This window comes from Aythya fuligula, chromosome 1 (assembly GCF_009819795.1).
Source record: "Aythya fuligula isolate bAytFul2 chromosome 1, bAytFul2.pri, whole genome shotgun sequence".
In the NCBI taxonomy this organism is placed as follows: Eukaryota; Metazoa; Chordata; class Aves; order Anseriformes; family Anatidae; genus Aythya; species Aythya fuligula.
In genome coordinates, this window is record NC_045559.1 from 153,070,531 (window position 1) to 153,092,040 (window position 21,510).

At 43.0% G+C, this 21,510-nt stretch overlaps 2 protein-coding genes across 2 annotated transcripts in view; one reads left to right on the forward strand and one right to left on the reverse strand.

The window, feature by feature from the left end:
- DZIP1 (DAZ interacting zinc finger protein 1) overlaps window positions 1–7,666 on the forward strand; it is a 35,442-nt gene extending 27,776 nt beyond the window's left edge. Inside the window, exons 12-19 of the mRNA XM_032203626.1 lie at window positions 392–537; window positions 872–1,064; window positions 1,443–1,572; window positions 1,770–1,820; window positions 2,731–2,930; window positions 3,352–3,482; window positions 6,307–6,487; window positions 7,200–7,666. Of these exons, the coding sequence (XP_032059517.1) occupies window positions 392–537; window positions 872–1,064; window positions 1,443–1,572; window positions 1,770–1,820; window positions 2,731–2,930; window positions 3,352–3,482; window positions 6,307–6,487; window positions 7,200–7,282 (1,115 nt within the window). The 3' untranslated portion in view covers window positions 7,283–7,666. The remainder of the gene's footprint in view (window positions 1–391; window positions 538–871; window positions 1,065–1,442; window positions 1,573–1,769; window positions 1,821–2,730; window positions 2,931–3,351; window positions 3,483–6,306; window positions 6,488–7,199) is intronic.
- A 1,154-nt stretch (window positions 7,667–8,820) lies between these two features.
- CLDN10 (claudin 10) lies at window positions 8,821–21,265 on the reverse strand. The gene is made up of 5 exons (XM_032200935.1): window positions 21,046–21,265; window positions 15,146–15,307; window positions 14,915–14,996; window positions 10,065–10,172; window positions 8,821–9,341 (listed from the first exon to the last, which is right to left on the reverse strand). The coding sequence occupies exons 1-5, from the start codon at window positions 21,263–21,265 to the stop codon at window positions 9,227–9,229; spliced, it is 687 nt and encodes a 228-aa protein (XP_032056826.1). The 3' UTR covers window positions 8,821–9,226.
- Window positions 21,266–21,510: the final 245 nt, after the last annotated feature.

Genomic DNA, 21,510 nt, shown 5'->3' on the forward strand with positions numbered 1-21,510 from the left:
CACTTTTAGAGGACTTGGTTATCAGAAGACAGTCTTTCTTTATCAGAGGTTCCAAAGAACAGTTCTAAAAGTTAAGATCTTTGTTGTTAAATATTCAAGTGTATCTTTACAGTGCTTCTGGAACAAGTAAAAACAAGACACAACGGCGAGTACTAGATGCTGAGTTATAGTTTCCAAGTGAGCTGACTTCTATAAGCTAGCCCCCTATTTTAAGGAGAATGCAAACTCCGTGTAAACAAAAAGTGCATTTGTATGTCTGTGGTGTTTGTAAAATATATATATATTTATATATATTATATATACATATGTATATAAATGCAGTTTTAACTGTTTTTGGTATTGTGGATTTTTCAAACGTCTCTTAAATGCATTTTTTCCATTCTTATTTCAGAAAATGAGAAAGGTGATCGTAAAACAGGTAGAAGTAACCAACAGCTAATAAACGCTTTGAAGACGGATCCTTCTTTAACTAAAGAATTAAGAGTTGTTTTGGAGCAAGCCCTGGAGGAGAAGCTGGAGTCCTTAGGAATTAAAGCAGTGAGATTATTTTCAGTTCTTTAGAAGAGGGGTAACGTTTGTCCCGCTCCTTTGCTATCTTTCACTTCTGTATCACAGCCCTCAACCTAGAAAATCAAGTGCTAGATTTCTAACCATTATAAATCAGTGTAATTCATTAACCTGAGGGAATTTCCATCAAATTACAGCTGTGGATGATTTGCCTACAGCTATGAGCAATGTTTTCACTCTGTTTGTTTTTTTTTTTTTTTCCCCTATGGGTTTTGTAATATTTGAAGTTTAAAAGAATGTGTATGATTGTAGGTTATAAGCCAGAAACAGCAGCCAGTGTTTACAATCTGATTTCTTTCTTTAGGGTGTTCGTGGTATCCCAAGTGATCGTTTAAATAAAATCTTGCGTGCTATTGAATCTGCCAGAGAACACAAACGGAAGCAAGAGCCTGACATGCAACAAATTCGAGAATATCTTGAACGCCAAGTCAGCTTTAGGATTGAAGAGAAATCGTCATGTAATAGAACTGTTTCCAGTCCCCATCTTCCTCCAGAAGGTTAGTTAATTTATTTTAGTTTTATTACTGTGGTACTTAAGGTTTTATTTAGAAACAGTTGGGTGTAGCTGCCTTCATAATTTTTCACATAACTATTCTGTGTAGTTAAGGCCAACTAAACAGTTTCCTTTAAAGAGTTACTAATAATTAATACTAATAAACGTGCTTAATTGCAGACATTTTAGCTCCTGCATCAGAAAGATATATGGTAACTATGAAAAAAAAATATGCTAACTGCGGAAAAAAAAATACTTTTTTCCTTTATCCTATAAAACCATAATCTACACCAGAAACATCTTTAGTTTTAGAAAGAAATCAGATATTAATATAAAAATGCCAATCATTGCTTCTGATAATGAGAGAGAACTTCTCTTATAGGTAAACAGAAGTTCAGTCAATCGGCAATTTCCTCATTCACCGTACCACAAAAGCCAGTGAGAAGGTCTTCAACAGCTGTCCGCCCAGCTGAACAAAGAACAGCCATCACTGAGAACACATCGACACCAAAGTAAGAGATGCTGTTCTCATAGTCCTCATACCTCAGGTTAACAGTCCCCTGTGGGTTTGTTTTTTTGGACTGATGTGACTGTTTCATGCCAATACAGTGTAAAAATTGTGGAAACAATTCATATTTTTTTCTACATAGACCTCATACTTCTTCAGTTGACTGTCAGCGTTGAAATAACTCGTCTTGTTGCTTTTTAGGTCTGGGAAGCTTTTTGGAAATGGATCTTCCAGAAAGACGTCTAGTGTCACGTATGTTTTGTACTGTTTTATTTTTGAAGAAAACATTTTTGGTACTTGTGACACAAGAGCTATTGATAAGTTCGAATTATAAATACTCTTCTGGGCTTTACTTCTTCTTACCTCCCTCTCTCCTCATTATTCCATTTGAGTCTGTTGTTATAATCCCTGAAAGACAGCATATTCTCATTTCAACAGATATGTTCTTTATTGGGAACCAGAGACAGTCAATAAAATCAAAAATCACTGCGTTCCAAGCCAGGTGGAAGCATTTAAAGATTTTGGTGACCTCACCTTTTCAGTTTGTTGATATTTTCTTACTATGATCAAAATTAAACACATTATTCCAGGTCTCATCAGGCACATTACTTTTAATTCTCTGCTTTTGTTTTTTTCTGGGTACCATTTGAGATATAATTCTAAACTCATCAAGACAGAAGTAGGTTGGGTCTGGCTGTTAACATCTAATTAACAACTCAACAGTTATTGTAACTTGAGCGCGTGTTATGGAAAATTCCTAAATTATTTTCATCAAGCAGAATACCCAGACAGACTTTCTGTGGTGCAAATTCCATGGCCCTGAACTTTGCTCTCCCATGAAAGTCTATTGGTGTTTGCTTGGCAAGATTTTTTATGTGTTGGTGTGTTGGTTTTGTGAAGATAGTTCATAGGCGGAAATAATCATGTCTAAGAGCTCTCTTAGATTGAGAGATCTATTGTGATAACTGCTTGAGTTTACTTAGCAGAATTTCTTTCTGAATGGTTTTATTGATAGAGTTTATGGCAGTTCCTGTTGTTTTTGTGTTGTTTTTGTTTTTCCTTCACAAGAAAAATGCACAGGAAAGGAAAATACAAGAAAGCTTAAATATATGCACGTCAGTGCAGGCACTGAAAAACTCAGGCTGTGTGTCTTTTTGTGTAGAACTCCACCATTCAGTTCAGAGGAAGAAGAAGATGATGATATTAAACAGTTGTACATATCATCAGAATTATTGGAAAAGCAGTCAAAAACATCAACCAGCAAAGGCAACGCTTCTCAGATGGCTTCTGACAAAAGTGATATGGATGGGGCAGAGGAAAGTGAAATTGAAGAAATTGAAACACCTACCAAAACCTCAAAAGGTTTTTGCACTACTTTTGTATACGCATGTTTTAACAGGCTGTGCATCATTCTGCATTTACTGATATTTCTGTGTTAGAAATATAACAAAAGCAGGTTATCTAGTCTTGTGTATGTGTGTTTGTATGCAATTTATTATTTTGGTAGTGTATTTATATTATTATAATACTTAAGGATGTCAGTTAAAATCAGGTAAGGATCAAGTTGTATGACTGCATGCAGAAAAAGAGACAATCTCTCTCTTAGAGAGGCTTCTGTCTGAAAGTGCCTTTCTCAGCCTTCTATTTTGTGGAATATATTTAGGGAGTTTACAATAAAGCCTCAAGAACAATTGTTATGCTTGCTTCATGAATGAAAATCATCTATATATATATATATATGTGTATATATATATATATATATTGTTATTTTTTGAACTTCTAGGAACTGTTATTCAAAAACTGACTGAACAAGTTGAAAAGAGTCTTTCTAACCATGGAAACAAGAGCAAACCAGCTGGAGGGATTAATGTCGCACAAGCATTTATTAAGAAAGAAGAGGTGCAAGAACCAAAGGTATTACTTTTAATAGCCATTATTAAGTAATTGAACTAGATACCTAGTACTCGAATGAGACCTTTTATTTCATGAGCCTTTCAATGAGCCTTTTATTTCATTCTGAATCCATTTTGATGCAAACTTAAGTCTCAAAGACAGTTTTGGTGTTGGATCTAAATAGTCTTTTGGGGGCATCTGCACTGTTATATATAGGAGTGCTAGAGAGTGAGCTGTGTGGCATGTGACCTCATCATCCATACCCCTTTCTAGATTATACCATGGCTATTCTGGCTACCTATAGTGATCCAAAAGTTTGGAAATAACTGATATCACTTTATCTCCTGTGTCAGCAATAGAGTGAGACGCTTTCTTTACTTTCCTAGTATCATATTTTGATGGAGGAAAACATGAATTTGCTAATAAAATATTTTGGAGTATTTTTAATTCTTGAGCTCTGTCTGGTATGGAACTCTTGAATGCATTTTAATGAGGGAACACATTCCACTTCTGAGTGTGGAAATTTGTTCTGCTGCATCTAGTTATCATATGCTGTTCTCAGACTACATCCAATCTATCACTGCTAACTGTCCTTTGAGTATAGCATGTGTTCACAGTCAGAATACTAACACAGCTTATTCTCTACCCCTCAGGCTTTACTAAAGCCCCAGTCTTCCCCTCAGTGTCGAGTTTTATAATTGGTAAGCCATTTTAGTGCATATTGATCTTTACCTGAACAATTTTTTAGTAAGAACAAAAGTTAATCGAAGTCAGAAGTCAAGAGCAGGTAGGTGCTGTTCATTTCAGTATGCTAGTAAATTGAAGTAGATAGCCAGATACTTGTTCTGACATTCAAGAAAATCTATTTTATTAAATAAACAAATAATAATTGTTGAAAATGCAGTTACCCATAACAAAACTGATGTGTTAGGGCTTCCTGACTAACAGTTAAGTGGGAAAGTTATCAGTCCTCCTAGGTATAGGGACACATCTATTTTAGTTTCCAGAAAAGGGTGGTAGTCTGCATTTGAGCTGTAATGGTGGGGTGCTTTTAGTTGCCACTGGAGACACCTAAATTGTCCATTGATTGTGTGAGAGCTGCAAATCACACTGAAGTCAAAACTATCAAATCAGACATGACTATTAAAATGTCATCTGGGGCCTGATGTCACTTTCAAATTCTCTGCAAAGGCAGACGACTTGAGACTGTAAAATAGTCACAGTTACATTTAGGGGATGTTACGTTCAGTAACTATCTATAGGTGGTTGGCTACTGCATTAAGGCATTTTTGGGCTTCAAGAGCAAAGAGCTGTCACAAAACAAGACTTAAAATCTGTGTTTTAAAGATGTGGAATACATTTTTGTTGTAATTCGTTTGAAATATAGAGAATACACAGTGACATGTTGCAGTATGGGCATGATGAGTTGGAAATGAGTTTATGAACCCTGCCTAGCAGTTCTAATTGGAGCCATGTATTTTACACTTCATCAAAACTGAGTTCTGTATGAAGTTGCTATTTTTTTTTCAGTATTTTATGCTTTAAAATTCAGTTGAGGCTGAGTGAAAGTTTGAGGAAACCTCCTCCAGCATTTCTGAGTGTATGAGACTGACTTTCTCACTGACACACCCTTAAAATGCAAATAATTTAAGATGGCAAGATGTTGAATTCTGGTATGTTAATAATACAGCACAGCAAGCAGATCTGTCAGATTTTGAAAAGCAGTTTGCAACAGTTATGAATGTTAAACATTGAATTATGTTGCAAAATAACCTTCACTCTGGTCTCTTCTTTCGAGACGCACTACCTGGTCCTGTGTGTGGATTTTTCTCTAGTATGTACATAACTTACATCGTTTTCCAGTTGCATCAGAATGTTTCTTCTGTGCAGTGGAAGCACATTCTGTGTGTTATTGTAACATTCAGAGGCTCTGGTGAAATAAGGCTTTTAGCTTTGTGAGAAACCATCTTTATCTTTCCACGGGTAAGCTCTGGAGTAATGGCTGGATTCCTTTGAACCACAACCGATTGGCAAGTTGGGAAATGCTGCAGCTCTTCTTTCAGAAGATGAATGAATATATTTAGTTCTCAGGCTGATGTGATAAGATTGGCCATGGACTTGCTGCCTTCAGGTTATCGGTTTGATTCGATAATCATCTCGGGAACTCAGGCAAATCCACCACTTAATTAAAAGTGGTCATACTTGTGCATAGTGACGGTGAGTCTTTGGAGGAATATATATTTTAGCTTTGAGCAGCAGGTTTTTAACTTTTATTATTTAATTTTCCCGTGAGATAAATGAATTTTAGATCGAAAATGCAATATTAAAATTTTAGTGTGAATACACAATACTTATATAGCAAACTAAACTGCCACCTTGCATGGTAACAGGTATTTTTTCTATTTTAATGCAAGTAATGTACCTTCTAAAGTAAAAAGGATTTTCCAACTCACTGCAACAACTAATATTCCAGAAAAGAAAACCCTTTTTTAAGAGTTGGAACATATTATGCCAGAAAACATGGGTTTCTGCCAGTTGTAGATCTGGCCCTTTAACTTTTTGCAGTTCCTGAATTTAAAAAAAAAAAAAAAAAAAAAAAAAAGCAACAATCTTTTAGCCTTGGAACTAAAGTAACAAATTCATATATGTATTTAATGTATTTACATATATAATTGAAATATGTGGATGTTAAAACTGGTGACAGATGTCACGAAGGCCGTACACCAGTGCATTTTTCTGCAACAGTTTCACATTGCTGGGCTTACAGGAGAACCTGATCTCAGCAGAACTTGATACGACAGAGGAAAAAATGCACTCATTTTTTATTTTTTTTTCTCTTTATTAGCTCACAGAAGTAGATGAAGATGACTGGGATATATCATCTATAGAAGAAGACTTTTTATTGATGAAAAATGATAGCGGTCAGAAGGCACTGACAGCTCAGAAAAACGAGGCAAATGCTGCATCCGTTGTACATGCGTGGGGTCTTCCGAAGAAGAGTGTACCAAAAGAGCCAAAAGAGGAAGGTAATGCATTCATACTTCTAAGTTACAAGTCTTAAGTGCCTGACACGCCTGGAGAACTTTAGTATAGTGTATTACATGTTGTAAAATACCATATATTGAATAAGAAGAAAAAATGAATGTGTTTTTACATACACATACATATGGTATGTGTATGTAAACACACACGTGAATACATAGAGATGTCAAGAAGCCTTAATCTGAAATTTTACTATCAGGCTTCAAACATGGTCTTAAAAATTGATCATCTAAGACTTTTTAATTTTTTTATTTTTGGCCTTTCTCAAATTTGAGGCAATGAGGAATTTTCTTACTCTGTCTTGAGAATAATAATCAGCTCCTAGGTTTGTTCCAGATACCTATCCAAGTGTCCTGCCAGGCTGTGATAATTACTTGAACCACTGGTAGGGAAACAGCCTCAATCTCACAGAGTAGCTTCAAGCTCTAGCATTTCAACGTGCTTAAAGGTTAAAACTGAATACTTCATATCATTTTTAAAGAGAAAGTAAATGTAATATTGACACTGTTTGTCCATACATCATATTCTGTGACACAAACAGCCTTTGTATTATCAGCATTTGTAATTTCCTCACTGGTGAAGCCTTGGACTTCAGGAAAAGATGTTTGCTCACGTAACATATGATTATCTCTCATAGATAAAATCAAAATACCCCTAAAATCTTACTAATTTTTCTTGTTGTTGTTATTTTAACAGGCCTTCATGAAGCTGATAATACAAGCACATTAAAAAGCAGCTTAGTCACTGTTACAGATTGGAGTGATTCTTCAGATATTTAATTGCTGTATTCCTGATGGGAGGCACTGCTTTTGGGTTCTGCTGGGGTTGAAAATGTAGTTGAAAGCATTGTGTTTTCTATTTATTTCTCATATGGTTCGTGTAACAACAAGGAATACTGTATACAGAGCTCTTGGGTCTTTCAGTCCTGAATTTGAACAAAAACTTTCATATACATGTCACTTGCACCACTACTTGGAAACAGAAGATTAATTCTTCTTTCTTGTGAAGTCAGTGGTGAAAAATCTTCTTGATTTCACTGAGGTGAAGACTTTGCCTCTGATGTTTACTTTAAAGACTGAGCCTGGTCTTGTAAGAAAGCCTGTTCACTAGTGAACAGCATTTACTGCAGAATATTATTTTTAATATTTTAAATGCATATTTTCTTGTATTTTATCATAAACTTTATAAAAATTGTGAACAGTGTAAATACAGTATTTCCATGTATTAAAATGTTAAGTTTCTTACATGGTTTACAATAAACACCAAAGGAAAAAAAAAACGGCCTCACGTATAAATACATTACGACTAAATGCCTCCTAGTTTGTGGTTACTTTTTTTCCTACTGGAGTTGAGTCTTAGTTAACATAAAAGCACAAAAATTGGAAAACAAACAAACAAAAACCAACAAACACATCAGCCCGAGGGTCAATACTTTCCTTACTTTAATTGGGCAAGTACTTTCATGTTTCTGTTTTGTCCGTATTGCCTGCCTGCTTGTAAAGCCACAATCTTATTTTGACTTAAATGAATACAAAAATAAGGTAAAATAAAAGTAATTGTGAATGACTTTCTCACTCTGATGCATTTTAGATGACGTCAGGCACAAACCTGTCTTTTTCTATTGTACTGTGCCATTACTAAATAGGACCAGGTACTGTTTGAATTTACACCTTTGTCCCAAAATTGTCAATGCAATGAAACTCCAAGGGTGCATCTGTTCAAACCTCAAGGCAGGCCTGAGTTTGTGTCTAAGTTTAGGGTCTTAGCCTAGAAACTACTCTGTGGTTATTCATAGTCCCTGATTTTATTTATTGACTTACTGTATAAGTGTTCCCTCGAAACCCATTGCATTTCTAGAGCCAGGCAAATAAACAGCACTAGCTGATTTTGTGAACTGCTCTAACTAATTCAAGATTATCCGGACTGGTGCTGTGAAGTACTGCAAGCATTTACTTGGTTAGTCCTTTGCCAGGTGCTCATCATCGCACGTGCCCTCTCCGTACGCCGTGAGGCTGTCTCTTAACAGCTGCTTTCGTAACAACTGGCCCTGACTCTCCTTTGTACCCGATTAGCCCGTGCTGCTGCTGGCTCCCCAAACTACAGGCTTGTTTTCGCTTTACCCAGGCTCCTGAGCTTATACCTGTGGCACTGACTTGACGAATGTATTTTCTTACATCCCTGGCAATGTCAAAAGGAGATAAGAGCCTCGCCCCTGGTAATGTCAAAACAGATAAGAGCCTGCTGATTCCCATTGACTGCCAGCACCTGGCAGTGTGCTCTGAGAGTCCAACGTCACTGCTGATCGGTGGGGAGACATTTTACATATTAACCTGCACAGCGTGACCCTCCTGTGTGGTGCCAAACCCCTTGGAGAAGCGCTTGCAGTGATGCGCTACGGTACCTGTAACGTGCACGGTGCCGTTCCCAAAGCAACTGACAGACTGCGCCCACAAATACCCTATTCATTTTTTACTTTTTTTTTATTTTTTAGAAAGCAGCATCGATGCATGATTTGCAGGTATAAACTTTACAACACCAACAGCAATCTTTAAAATATTGAATAATAAAATTTACATCAATACGTAAAAAGCTGCGAGTTAGTATCTTAAAAATTCATCCTCTTAGTGGTTATTCCATTGTGTTTTGTTGGGGGAGAAATCACCCGGAATGAAACACACGAACTCATTTTCCAAACTGGCTTTTGGGATCTTGGAACGGGGCAATTACACGTAGGCGTTCTTGTCAAAGTGCTTTGGTGGGGTTTTGTCTGGGACGCTGCTGTGAACCTTTGTGCGAGAAGACATCACAGATGCGGCTCCGTTATACGCGTACCCCCTCCTGAAAAGAGAAGAGGAACAACTGTTTACAGCTCATCCCACGGACAGGGAACATCTCTGCACCCAAGCACTGCAACCTCACCGAGGGAGGAGAAACCTGTGGGAACCTCGAGCTCCTGCTGGGTGCAGGGGGACACCTTCCTTCTCTCTGGAGCCTTATTCAGGTTTGAGGTTTCCGTTTCCCCTCCAGCATCTCTCTTTGCCATTCCCCTCTACATAACCTTGTACCCCTCGTTCACAGCCAAGTGAATCGGCGCCCGATCAGGTGAAATATTTGGGCTGGGGCAGGCCCTAGATGAACAGCTGCCCCCTCCAGTTCTGCCTGCTCCTTTTCACCCCTCCTCTGCTGCTGGAGGTCCCGCTGCCACTGCCACCGTCCGGCAGCTCTCTCACTTTTCATCTGGAGATTTGGGATTAAACCACCGCCTATTCACAACTCTAAGGTGACCTGACTGCTCTTCCTCCGTCTGTGAATGCATTTTTTCCTGCTGTAGCAAGTTTATAAAGTATTTATAACACAAGTATTGTTACCAACACATTGGCTTTTCTTAATTACTAAAGGTGGGAAGAGAATTACCCTAAAACCCCATTAATTTCTGTCATGCACACAACCCTTTTCTGACCTCACTGCAAAGTGTTTTGGAAAAGCAATCAAGCTGCAGAACATAGCAGGTACCAATGCCCTAGGATTGATTTCTGTCAGGAAGTGCAACTTGGGTTTTACCTTGGAGATTTACTGTTTTCAGCTATTGAGAAGCAGAATATACTGCCACCAATTATGCAGAGTGAAGCTCCAGCCCATCCAATGAATAAAGCTGCTCCTAATTCGTACCTACAGGAAGTCAATAAATGCGTTTAACAAAGACAGAACGAATTTAACATTTTGTTTTCAGAACAGAAGCACTACATTTTTTGTTCCTTTTTTTTTTTTTTTTCCATTGACACACACATTTTGCATTGCAAAGCCAGCAGCTCAGTCGTTCTCCCAGGCTCTTTTCATTATTCCCCTGGCACGCGAGAGGCAGACCTGTCCCCGAGGCACACTTCTGCAGCTTCTCCACGTCTCTTCCCAGTTGGAGAGCTGAAGAAATCTGCGATTCCTCAGCCCTTCTACCCCACATGGCTCCCATCTCCCCAGACCATTTCAGATTTGTTCCCATTGTCTCCCGAGCTGCTCCGTGGCTTTCTGTGAGTCCTCCTCCGAGGCTACTGAGGCTGGGGACCTGAGCTGCTGCCTACAGCTCTCCTTGTCCTTAGTTCTCCCCTCTGGCTCTCAGCCTGAGCACAACATGAGGTTATTATACACATACACACATATATATATATATATATATAATATGCAATATATAAACGTCAAGATATGCATCCACACGGAACCACAGACTAAAATCAGTAAGGCTGGAAAAGCCCTCCAAGATCATCTGTGCAGCCCCAGTCGTCATTCAAGTGGATTTACTCTACATCAGTTCCAACTTTTGTTAATAAGTTTATTGCGAGCTCTGCTGAGGTGACTCTAACAAAATCCTCGGCTCGACAGCCTTCCTGTGCCTCAGAAGGAGCTTGCAGCTGCGTACTTCTGAGCTAGTTCTGACCACGAACAGCTCCTGTTCTGACATCAGTTGAAATACACAACCTGAATACAAGTAAGCTGGTCTGCAAAACCCCTGTCTTTATGAAGGTGATGCTGTGAAAATGGAAAAATTCCCTGAGGGGGGGTCCAGACACCCAGAAAATGATATAGGGAATTGGAGGGTGAACACTGGCTGCAGAACAAAAAGTCACTTTTCCATGTTTTCGCCCAGAGGTAAAGCACGGAGTTTTTTTAAAAGAGACATACTGCAAGAAAAAGCCACATGTAGAAAGAATATCAGTCTCAGGAAGCTGATAACACCCCCAGTTCAAGTTATTTCTGACTCAGGGACCTCCAAAAAGAGATGGGGACTTCAGAGCTCAGAGATAAGCTACTTGGTGGGGGCTTGCACCTGAGTCATAACAGCCCTGCGAGTGCTCTAACATCGAGACCTCCTTCTCCTGTCCCATTCACACCATCCTAAGCAGAGGTTTTATTTGCCATGCCTTGCTAAAAAAAAAGGATCAGATTCCCCCAGACATCCTCCACACCTGATGTGGGATTTAGGGACCCAACCTGCCAATTAAGACGCTGGAAGCCACAGCTCAACTGCCTTTCACCCAGAAAACCCTGCCTCCAGCCCCTTGTCTGACTTCAAAACCTACCACAGGTAGTTTTATTTCTAATGATGCTAACGTTTCCGTCCAGGTGCTACAAGTTTCACAAGACTGAGCAGATTTCTGTCTGTTCGAGACCTGGGCTTTATAAAATACTCACGCTGAATCACAGCCCCAAGGTGCCCTTTTAGCAAGCTGCAGAGGCGAACCAAAGCACTGAACTCCAAAATGAAGGGGCGTGAGGACCCTTCCTGGTGCCTGCCACACTGCTACCCTAAGGAGCTGCAGGGCTGGCCTAATTGGTCTTTCCTCCCCACCTACACACACACAAAAGCCTTTGTGATTTACACTGGTGCTTATCAGGAATTTTCAGTCGCGTATCAACCTGTGTATGGCTCCCTGGATTTTATCCAATCCAGGGTTTTTTTTGCAGTTAGGAAGCCAAGCCTACCCCACCATCCAAAATCCACGATATGCCATATTAAAAACATCCTGCACCTTGACGACTCTTGAAAAAAAAAAAGACTAATAAATGGAGATAGGCTTTTTTAGAAGAAATTTCTCTATTTGCTGTTTTTCCCTTTCATTTTTTATCATTAAAACCCTTACAGGAAATGCAGTCTCCTGTTCTTATCATCCTTGCTTGTAAGAATGAGAGCAGCGACTCTCCGGGCGTGGGGCTGCGCACCCCTGGACTCCCACCAGTGCACCCAGTCTGCCGCTGCAGGATCACTGGGAAATCTCCAGGAGGTCAGGGGAACGAGGCACCGAGGCTAAGAGCAGGTATTTCACTCTAATCAATCCCAGGAGGCAGAATTCAGCCAGACAGAAGGTGTAACATCAGTATAGAAGGAAAATATCCCGGCTGTTACATAGGTCAGGACCACGAAGCAAACTCTCATGCAAACCAGCTGAAATTTCGTTAGCCAGCTAGATGAACTCCTGGACACTGGTAATGATCATACCTAACTTCTCAGCGAATCAATACACCTCCCCAGTGGAAATCTGTATTTTGAACATCTAATTCTTAAGAGTGAGGGAAAATGAGAACTGGGTTCAAAGCCACGTGACAGCAGGACAGCGCAAAGAGGGCCTGTGTGGATGAACTGGGCACAACAGATTCTGGGAAAAAAAAGGCTGAGGGGAAACAATTCTCTATAAAAATGGAAGTTAGTCAGGTAATTTGGATAAACTAGCTCCATTCATCAGGAAGAATGATGATTATTGAGTTCAGACTGCGGCAAGGGACAAAAAGGATGAAAACTATAAAAGCTTTTATTAGAAGTAGTAAAGGGACAAAATAGTTTCCTAAGAGAAGCTGGCAAGACAGCAGAACAGAGAGAAGCATGGATTTTCTTCTCTTAGAGGTGTCTGAAAAAAAATGCAGTCAGCTTGGCTGTGAGTACGGAGGCACCCCATGCTGTCACCGAGCCTCTGCGCGTGTTGCTCCGTGAGGTGGACCAGCACTCATGGAGCTGTTTTAAACCCCTAATGCAACCTATTGTGTGGGAACATAACATCCAGCCTAAGATTTCTAAGCAAGGCTGGCTTTAGAGTGTCCCAGAGCTGACCATCATTCCTCGCTAAGCTACACGTAAATTGAAAACCAGAAGTCTCTCGGGCACCAGCCTCAGGCAGATCTCTGACTCCCCCTGCATCTGTATATATTCAAGGCACCTCTTCCCCATGCAGAAGACCAGAGGGAAATTCTGATAGCCAAAGGGATGCCAAACATCCCATGTCATTAATTTTCCATTAACAGTATCTCAAACCTCTCTTTGACACCACCCAGATAACTTCAGGAGAAAACATGCACCAAACTGCAAACAGTTGAGGAACCAAAGCAGCGTCCTCTCTCAGTTGAGCCAGTGCCAAATTTCTATAGCATACCAGCAAGGCTCATTAGCTGCTTCTGCAATGTATATCAAAGTAGGAGTTCCCAGAAGGCAACAAAATTAATTGCTCCAATGTATTTTATATTGTTTCAGAGAGAAAGTAGTCAAATAACACCTTTATCTTAACCTGACACAAGATCACTGCATGAGCTGCATCACATGTCCACCATGTGAAACTCCAATTACAACTTCTAGTATTGCTCTCCACCTTTATCTTTGCAGCAAATATTTCTCGTGCCAGCAGTTGTGCTATTCTGGTTGTTCAGGAAAAAGGTAATTTCCGCAGACGAAATGTTTTAATATTAGACCTTTCATTTTTTAAACTGGTTTTCTCATTTGCTCGCGGTAAAACTCTGCCGTGAGGTCTGCCTGCCCTTTTTGCAACAAAACAAGTGTAGGAACACAACGAAGGAAAGGGAATTTTGGCAATGATGAAGCTATTTTTCATTGGGAACATTAAGCCTGATGAATAATTAACTTCTGGCTGTATAGCCAGTCCCCATTTTCTCCACAGTAGCTCACATCCTTGTTGCTTTTGGTGGCCTTTGGATCCTGTCCTCTCCTCCTTACAAAGGAAACTCATATGAACTTGTTTTCAAGAAGAGAGAAACTGTGTCAGTCCTACTGCAAATGTGGATCCAACTGGTGTCATTTATTCAGGCTGACAGTTTTATATATACCCAGTGCTTGACGTCTTCGGGGATCACCACAAAGAAAGCTTACATTACAGCCAGTGCTTTCAAACTTGGTGGCCACAATGCAAATCTAGAATCCGAGGATGGGTTCATGAATTGCTGCCTTGGAAGGTCCTGAGCACTCACACAGCTTTCAGGGGAGTCTTTAGGGATGCTCATTATTTCTGGTTTGGTCCTGCAATTCTATGAACACACACTCCCTTGTATTTAATTGCACGTACAGCTGAAGCACTGACATTAGTGCTTTATGATTGTGGGTTATGAAAAATATTTATGATCCAAATTATAGTCATCGAGAGTTCAAAATCTGTCAGCAAAAACAGTCCACAGAACCTGCAGAAATGTCTCTTCAAATGGACTAAAGACTGCACAGTGTTCAACACCTTTATGGAAACCACTGGCTATCGATAGCTTAGAGGAATAGTTTTCTTCCTATTGAATTATGTGCCTAATGAGCACCTGTCTTGTGAAATGCCTCCTCTGCATCTTTGACATAAACATAACTCCTGATCAACCCAGCCTACCCTGGGACGAGTGCTGTAGAGTCCTGCCAAGCCGCGATAAGCCTGGGCACAGAGACCACAGACCCATCACCCTACAGGGAGGTCTTAGCTCATGAAACCTCAGCACACAATTACTACAGATGGAAAACATGATGAAATATGAATAAATAAAGCCCACTTTCCATTTCTACCCAACAGGAGAAGCATCTGCTTTCTGGATACATGAGTTCTGGCACGCAGCATGAAACTTAAGGTCTACTCTTGAAAGATGAAGGGCTATAGGAAAGTACTTACTTTTGTGCAATATAAGAAGGATCAAAGAACTCAGACGTAATCCTGTTTGCATACAGGGAACAACCAGTCATAGAGCACAGCCCTGAAAAGCAGAAGACAAACCGTTCAGTGGAAGCAGCAGAGGAGCTTTGGGCCTGACCCTGACGCAGTCATGTGTGGATTTCTGCCACAAAGCAGGAGCTCTGGCATGACTCCTGAATACACAAGCTTAGAGAAATAAGGTATATTTACCAGACAGTATGAAAATCAGTCCAGCTAAGCAAGCTATTTTTGCTTTGGTCTGATCAGAACCGCCGACTTTTGTACACTTCATCCCAATCAGCCCAAACACGGAACCGAAGAACCCCAGGCAGACGGCGGAGATCATCAGTCCTCTGCAGGCTTGGATGTAACCTGCAACGAGAAAGGGCAAGGCTAACGTGAGGGCAGGGAACACAACGGGTTTCGCTGTAGCTCCCCTCACCCTTAAAAGCATCTGGCATGAATTAATTATTGCAAACCAAATTAGACCTTGGCTGGTGTAATGCCAACTTATCACAGAGTATATACTTCCAGGTGATGGTGTGATGATGCCGTGTGAACCCAGTCCCTACAAAACACGCCGTGTTATTTGGGGCTGCAAAAACAATTGTGGCATTGGGCACAGTGTCCCCAAGAGGCTGCACCCATGGGTTTTGAAGAGCAGCTCTGTGTGGGACGTGCAGCATCTGCCACAGGCTGCAGAGGCACACAACACCTCGCTGTGCAGATGCCGCAATGGCAGCAGGTTGGCAAGGCCTCATCTCTTGTGGATCAGCCCAGCAGGCCCTCGCTCTGCAAGGAAGCCAAATACATGCTCAGCTTCACAGAGAGCAGAGACCCTCGGAGATAAAGCGAGCTGCTGCCACGCCGGACCAGTGCCTCACAGCTGAATTTGGCCACACGCGGTTTTGCCAGGCTGCTCTGAACCGAGGCACCCGATGCAGGGCCTTTCCACAGGATACCCGACTGCTTGGCCTCTTCTCCCTTCCTCCTGGGATTAAAACACAGTGATAACCACGTGGCACCGTTCACAGGGTGGAACAGTGCCATCTCACACAGCCAAATAACCGTTTTATAGCAAGAAGTTTCTCTCCATAACCAATTACATCTCATTTAAAATGGAAATGCATTTCCATTATTCGTGCCTGCAGTCTTTTCTCTGTGATCTCTGGTGGGTGGAAATGTCGAGAGCTAACCCAGGTTTCCATTGCTTATTACACCCGCTTTTCCAGAATACCAAATAAACAAAAAAGCCCTGCATAAAAGCCCTTAAAATGTGGAAAATTAATTTATTAAAACAGGAACTAGGGGATATCTAATGGAAAAAAAGCAAGCAATAGATTCAAAACAAAAATTGTGGGTTTTTTTTTTCACACAATAAAGTTGTGGAGCTGCTTTCCACAGGCTACGTGGATGCAAAAGTTCTTGCACAGGTGCAAAAATGGGATAAAACCATTGAAGAGAAATCTCTGCCTGGCTGGCAGGCCCCTGAGCTGCAGATGGCCATCGCAGACGTTTGGCCTTCTTCTGCACTCTTTTTTGGCACCCACTTTGGCCGCTGCTGGAGGAATACCAGCTCCAGGATGAGCAATCTGTGTTTAAGAACACTTAAAAAAAATACACAAACAAAATAACTGATTCACAGCTTTGTGTAATACACAGTGCACAAGAAGCAATTTGTAGGACTTAACACCCCATGGACATGTTTCATGTACAACATGCTCCTGTAGTCCCCCTGCTGAAGGAAGAATACACAATGACATAACTGTAATAGCCATAGGACTCTCATGTTGGAATATAAGCATCATTTGGGTCTGCTGACATGTCTAACACTATAATTTAAATTATTATAATAAGTTGAACTCCTATGGTAGCTGGATGAGCTGCCCACTGGAGACACCTCCCTTTGCCATGGATGATAAATGAAGCACAGGCTGGCAAGTTCAGAATCGGGTCTCATTACACCTAAGTCTAGACTTCTGATTTTTAGGTACTTACAATCACAATGTTATAATTACAATTTACAATTTTACTTATCTTCAGTATCCAATAATATGTCACAGTTTGTATTTTTTATACAAATTTATATAATACGCATAAATTTGTGTAATTTTCTATTTTTGAAAGAGGATCATGAGGAACCCTTCAGTTCTTACAGACACATGCCTCAGACATGTTCCCTTGAAGTGTTACTTCAGCATTATTGCCATGTTTAAGTCTTGTTTGAGCTCAAAAATTAGCCAGCTCTTTGGATACATTTTTTTATCTTTTATCTTTGAATTTCTGCTGTGCTGAGAGTATCTACTGTGACTTTAATGCAGAATATTTTGATAGGCATGGCTGATATTTGTCTTCAGCAATGGTCAGATAACCTAGGATTTAACGCCTCTAGTGGAAATGTTTAGTGGCATGTTGGTGTACCTTAAAACCTTTTGAATCCATGTAAAAAGCAATGCTTCCCAATGTTGTAGCAAAAAGGAGACAGCCAACCCTTCTCTCCTGCTCTCCCGGGAGCACAGTTTAGATAGGAAAGGCTGCTGTCTGTGTTCTTCTCCACTCAACACCAAAGAGCCTCCAGCCCTGAGCCAGCAGCCACGAAAAGCAGCTCCAGGTAGGTCCCTCTCAGACCCCTAAACACCTGAGCAGCATCCCACACATCATCCCATGGCACCCCAGAGGAGATGCCTTCACCTGAAACACGGCTCGACAGAACGGAGAAGCAGCACCACGTCCATGCTACAGGGGCTAACTCGGACCAGATATGAGACAAACCCAGCAGAAGAACTACAGACTGAAGATTTACAGAGCCAAACCGAAGACCACCATCTGCCTAAGCTCTCCTAGGTCCTGTAAAAAACTTTTTTGGGGGGACCTGCAAGAAAACAAAAGGTATGGACACCCTAAAGAGTGAACCATTCTGCAGAGCACGCAGTCATACATTGTAAGAAGCTTCTTCACCTCTGGTGTTCACTGGACTGTACCATCAGCTGAGAAAACCTGGCATTTCTAAGGCATCATTCACCCTATCCCAACAGAGGAACTTACAATAGATCACATTAATTGCACCTCTCTTATTTAGTTAGTTATTTATCTTCTGCAGGGGTTATGAAGTGAGCCTGGGGAGCTCACGCCAGACGGCCATATTGTGGTTACCTCAGATCAGGTGAGGCGACCACCCTTCTAGCCAAACCGGCCAGGGCACAATTTCCTCAACAGCGAAATAAAACTATACTCCCCAACAGCTCGGCTGAAATTCCAGCAATAGCTAAAACTTCTGCTTTCGAGTAAAATCCTGTATTTTCACTCTGTCCCCCCCTAATGCCCTCAGGCGAGACCCAAAGTACGTCAGTAGGAAGCGGCGTTCAGTAAGATTTCAAAACGTGGCTTTTAGCTCACAAGACACAAATCTGAAGACAGCAGCCTTGTTCTCTCTCATTATTTTTTGCTAGTAGGCCTGGAAAAGTTTTCTCTTACTACTTTTCCACATAATGTATTTCCCATAGCAGCCAGGTAAGGCAGGAGATGCAAACTGGCGAGGAAGCTGTTATTTTTGACAGGCCCAATTTATCGACGCTGTTAGGAGTTAATTGGCACATTAAGGTGCTGAACCATGAACATATTTACCCAGAGGTCCTCTAAACTTTTCTTTATGCCTGAACCTCCCAGGAGAAACAGTAAATATTCACCCCAACCAACACAAGCCGTAGATGCTAGGTACGACGTGGCTGAAATGCAATTGTTGCTGAAGGTCAACGCGCAGCTTCAAAATAGGCTGAGGGTAGTGAGACAGCAAGAAATGATTAACTCCCTCACCCAGAAATCATTTTCCTTTATAATAGCACGAGCTGGAGCACTGCTCAGCTCTGCTGAATGAGTAACCTTCCCCGCTCAATATTTCACCAAATTCTGCAGGCCAGCCAAGGCGGGACTCGTTGCAGCTCACCACAGCCATTACCCAACAGGCACCCACTTTTAACACAGATGTCTGAAAAAAAAATAACCACAACCTGCACTCATAAGGTGGGAGAGCAGAAGACTCAGCTCTACCAGGCTGACTGGAGCACCAGGAAACATAAAAGGGTGAAATCAGCCTTAGCACCAAACCCCCAGTCACTTGAACCTAGGTTAGGACTGACCTGGAGAGCGTTTGGCTGCAACATTAATCAAACCTTTGCTTTGCTTCCTGGAAAGCAAGGACGTTACCTTGCTGACTGAGACTCACAGTGCAGGGAAGTGTATGGGGAAGCTGCCAACTTCTTCCCCCTCTTCCACTGAAGACCCAAAAATGCATTACGTGTGTTTGCATCAGGGTCCGTAAGAAGCTGGTACCTCCTCGTGTAGACACCGACCACCCAAAGGAAGCTCCAAAGCAACAAAAAGCCATGTTTTAAACAGACAGGTAGACAAACATGTATTACGCATGAAGTCATGTTTAGCAGCATTCCACGAGAAACCTATCTCAAGTATTTTTTTAAAACAAATGTGTTTTGTCCGGCATTCAAATTCATCTTGCTATCATCTTGCCTGCCTCACTGCTCTCACGCTTGCCTCTCATGCTCACCTCTAACACTCTCAAAGAGCCCTGGGGAACGTGTATATTTATACAGTATATACAACACTCAGAAAAAAAAACACCTGCATGCTGTTACGGGGATCATCACTTTCACAACAAATACCTGCAGTGGCATCCTGCAGTCTGCACCAAGTGTAAAAGGTTACCTTACAGATAGAGCACGAATTCCTTCCGAAAGCACACGCCCATTGCTGTTGTATGTTTTTCTAAGCTCTAACACCCTCTTCCATCCCCTAAGTAAATTTGTGTTCAGCTGAGCTCTGTCGCAAGGTCGCTGGATCCACCGCTGGAAATACGGTCACGTGCACGTCCTGCCCTGGGGAGGCGTTTCCATCACCAAGTTCCCATCCATGGCCAGGAGCGCACAAAGGTAAACCCCAAATGGTTTCAAGTCCCACGGACTGCAGCATCATTTTTGTTCGCATACAGATCATGGGGGCGAGCTCTTAATGGGGGCTGGCCGGACTGTGCTGGGGAGGGTTTGGGGGTGCATCATTCGCCCCCCTGCCTGCACCGTGCCTGGGGGCCAGGATTTGGCCCCGCAGCACTCGGAGACACCGCTGAGGAAGGCTGATGCCGGGCTTCCTCCCTCTGCTGTCACACAGCCCAGCTGGGAAGGCGGGACGAGGTCCTCTCCAGTTGTGTCTTCGGGGTTCAGGAGCCTCCAGGTGCTTCCCTCCGCAGCAGCAACTCACCTCCTGGGGCAGCACAACCCCACAGATCTTCCAGATCCGAGTCTGGGGGGCTTTATTCCAGATCTGAGTCTTGGGGACTTCACCCTCCAGTAGAGCAGCAGCCGAACAAGAGGCTCGGTGCCTCCGAGGGACCCCAGCGGTGCTGGGACAGCCCTGCCACCCCTCGGGGACACTGGCAGAGCCCCCACACCCCCTGCCACCAAGGGGCTGGGGAGAAAGATGCTCCTGGGGTCGGCGCTGCCACACGGCAACGCCTGCCCTCGGAGTGCGGACCTCTCCTGCGTCCTGCCGGCAGCTTAAAGGCTTAATGGCATTAATTTGCTTACCGATAACATTTATCCCCGCGGCGATAACATTAATCTCTGCCACTGATTGGCTTCGCACTTTCCTCTTCCAAGCAGACCTTTCACTCCCAAATCCGCCCTCAGCCTCCCGTGCCCGGACAGTGCTGTAGGTCCGACTTGCGTTTCGACCCGCACCGCGCTGTTTATTCATTTATCACCCCAAAAAAAACCCATTTACTCCCAAAACCCTTACTTACAGCCAGGTGAGCCCTGCTGCACCCCACAGCTCTCTTAGGGGAGCCGCAAGCAGTGCGGGTGAGGGTGCCAGGTGGTGACACCCGCACAGAAACCTGCACAGGACCCCAAAATTTCCCCTGGACGCTATGGGGTCGCGCAGCACCGAGCCCCCCACCCCCCGGGGCTGCTCCCATAATGTGGGGCGGCCCCGGGGGGGTCCCTCCCGGCCCGGCTCCCCCCTCCCCGCTCTGCCAGGGGTTGATTTTTAATTTTTTGGGGTTTTTCTTTTTTTTTTTGGGGGGGTGCTCGGGCGGCCCTGACCGTCCAGCGCCAGCATGGAGGGGAAGTCCTTGCAGTTGGAGACGCCGGTGGAGTCGGTCACGCAGGTCTTCCAGAGGTTGGCCCAGAAGGTGGCGGTGGTGATGACCGTGCCGTCGATGGTGGACACCTTCCAGTAGTCGGTGGGCAGCGTGGAGGAGACCAGCACCCAGCCGCACACGGTCAGCAGGAAGGCGACGATCTCCGCCGCCGTGCTCGCCATCGGGCCCGCCGGGGCGCACACCCGCCGGCGGGGGCGGGGGGGGCGCGGAGCCGCGGCGGGGGCGCGCCGGGCGGGGCGGGGCGGGGCGGCCGAGGGAGGCGCTGATTGGGCAGCCGCCGGCCCGCCCTGAGCCCTGGACACGCCCCCTCGGAGGGAGGGGCGGGGCTTGTGTCAGGGGAGGTGGTGCGGGAGGCATGGGGGGGGGTCTGCATCTCCCTGTTTGTAGGGTCGGGGGTACCCATGTG

Excerpts from the sequence above, each read along its gene's own strand:
- CLDN10 (XM_032200935.1), bottom strand. The coding sequence starts at position 21,265 with ATGGCGAGCACGGCGGCGGAGATCGTCGCCTTCCTGCTGACCGTGTGC. Across the intron at positions 14,997-15,145 it reads ACTGATTTTCATACTGTCTG|GGCTGTGCTCTATGACTGGT; the intron begins GTAAATATACCT and ends TCTGCTTTTCAG. Across the intron at positions 10,173-14,914 it reads CCTTCTTATATTGCACAAAA|GTACGAATTAGGAGCAGCTT; the intron begins GTAAGTACTTTC and ends GACTTCCTGTAG.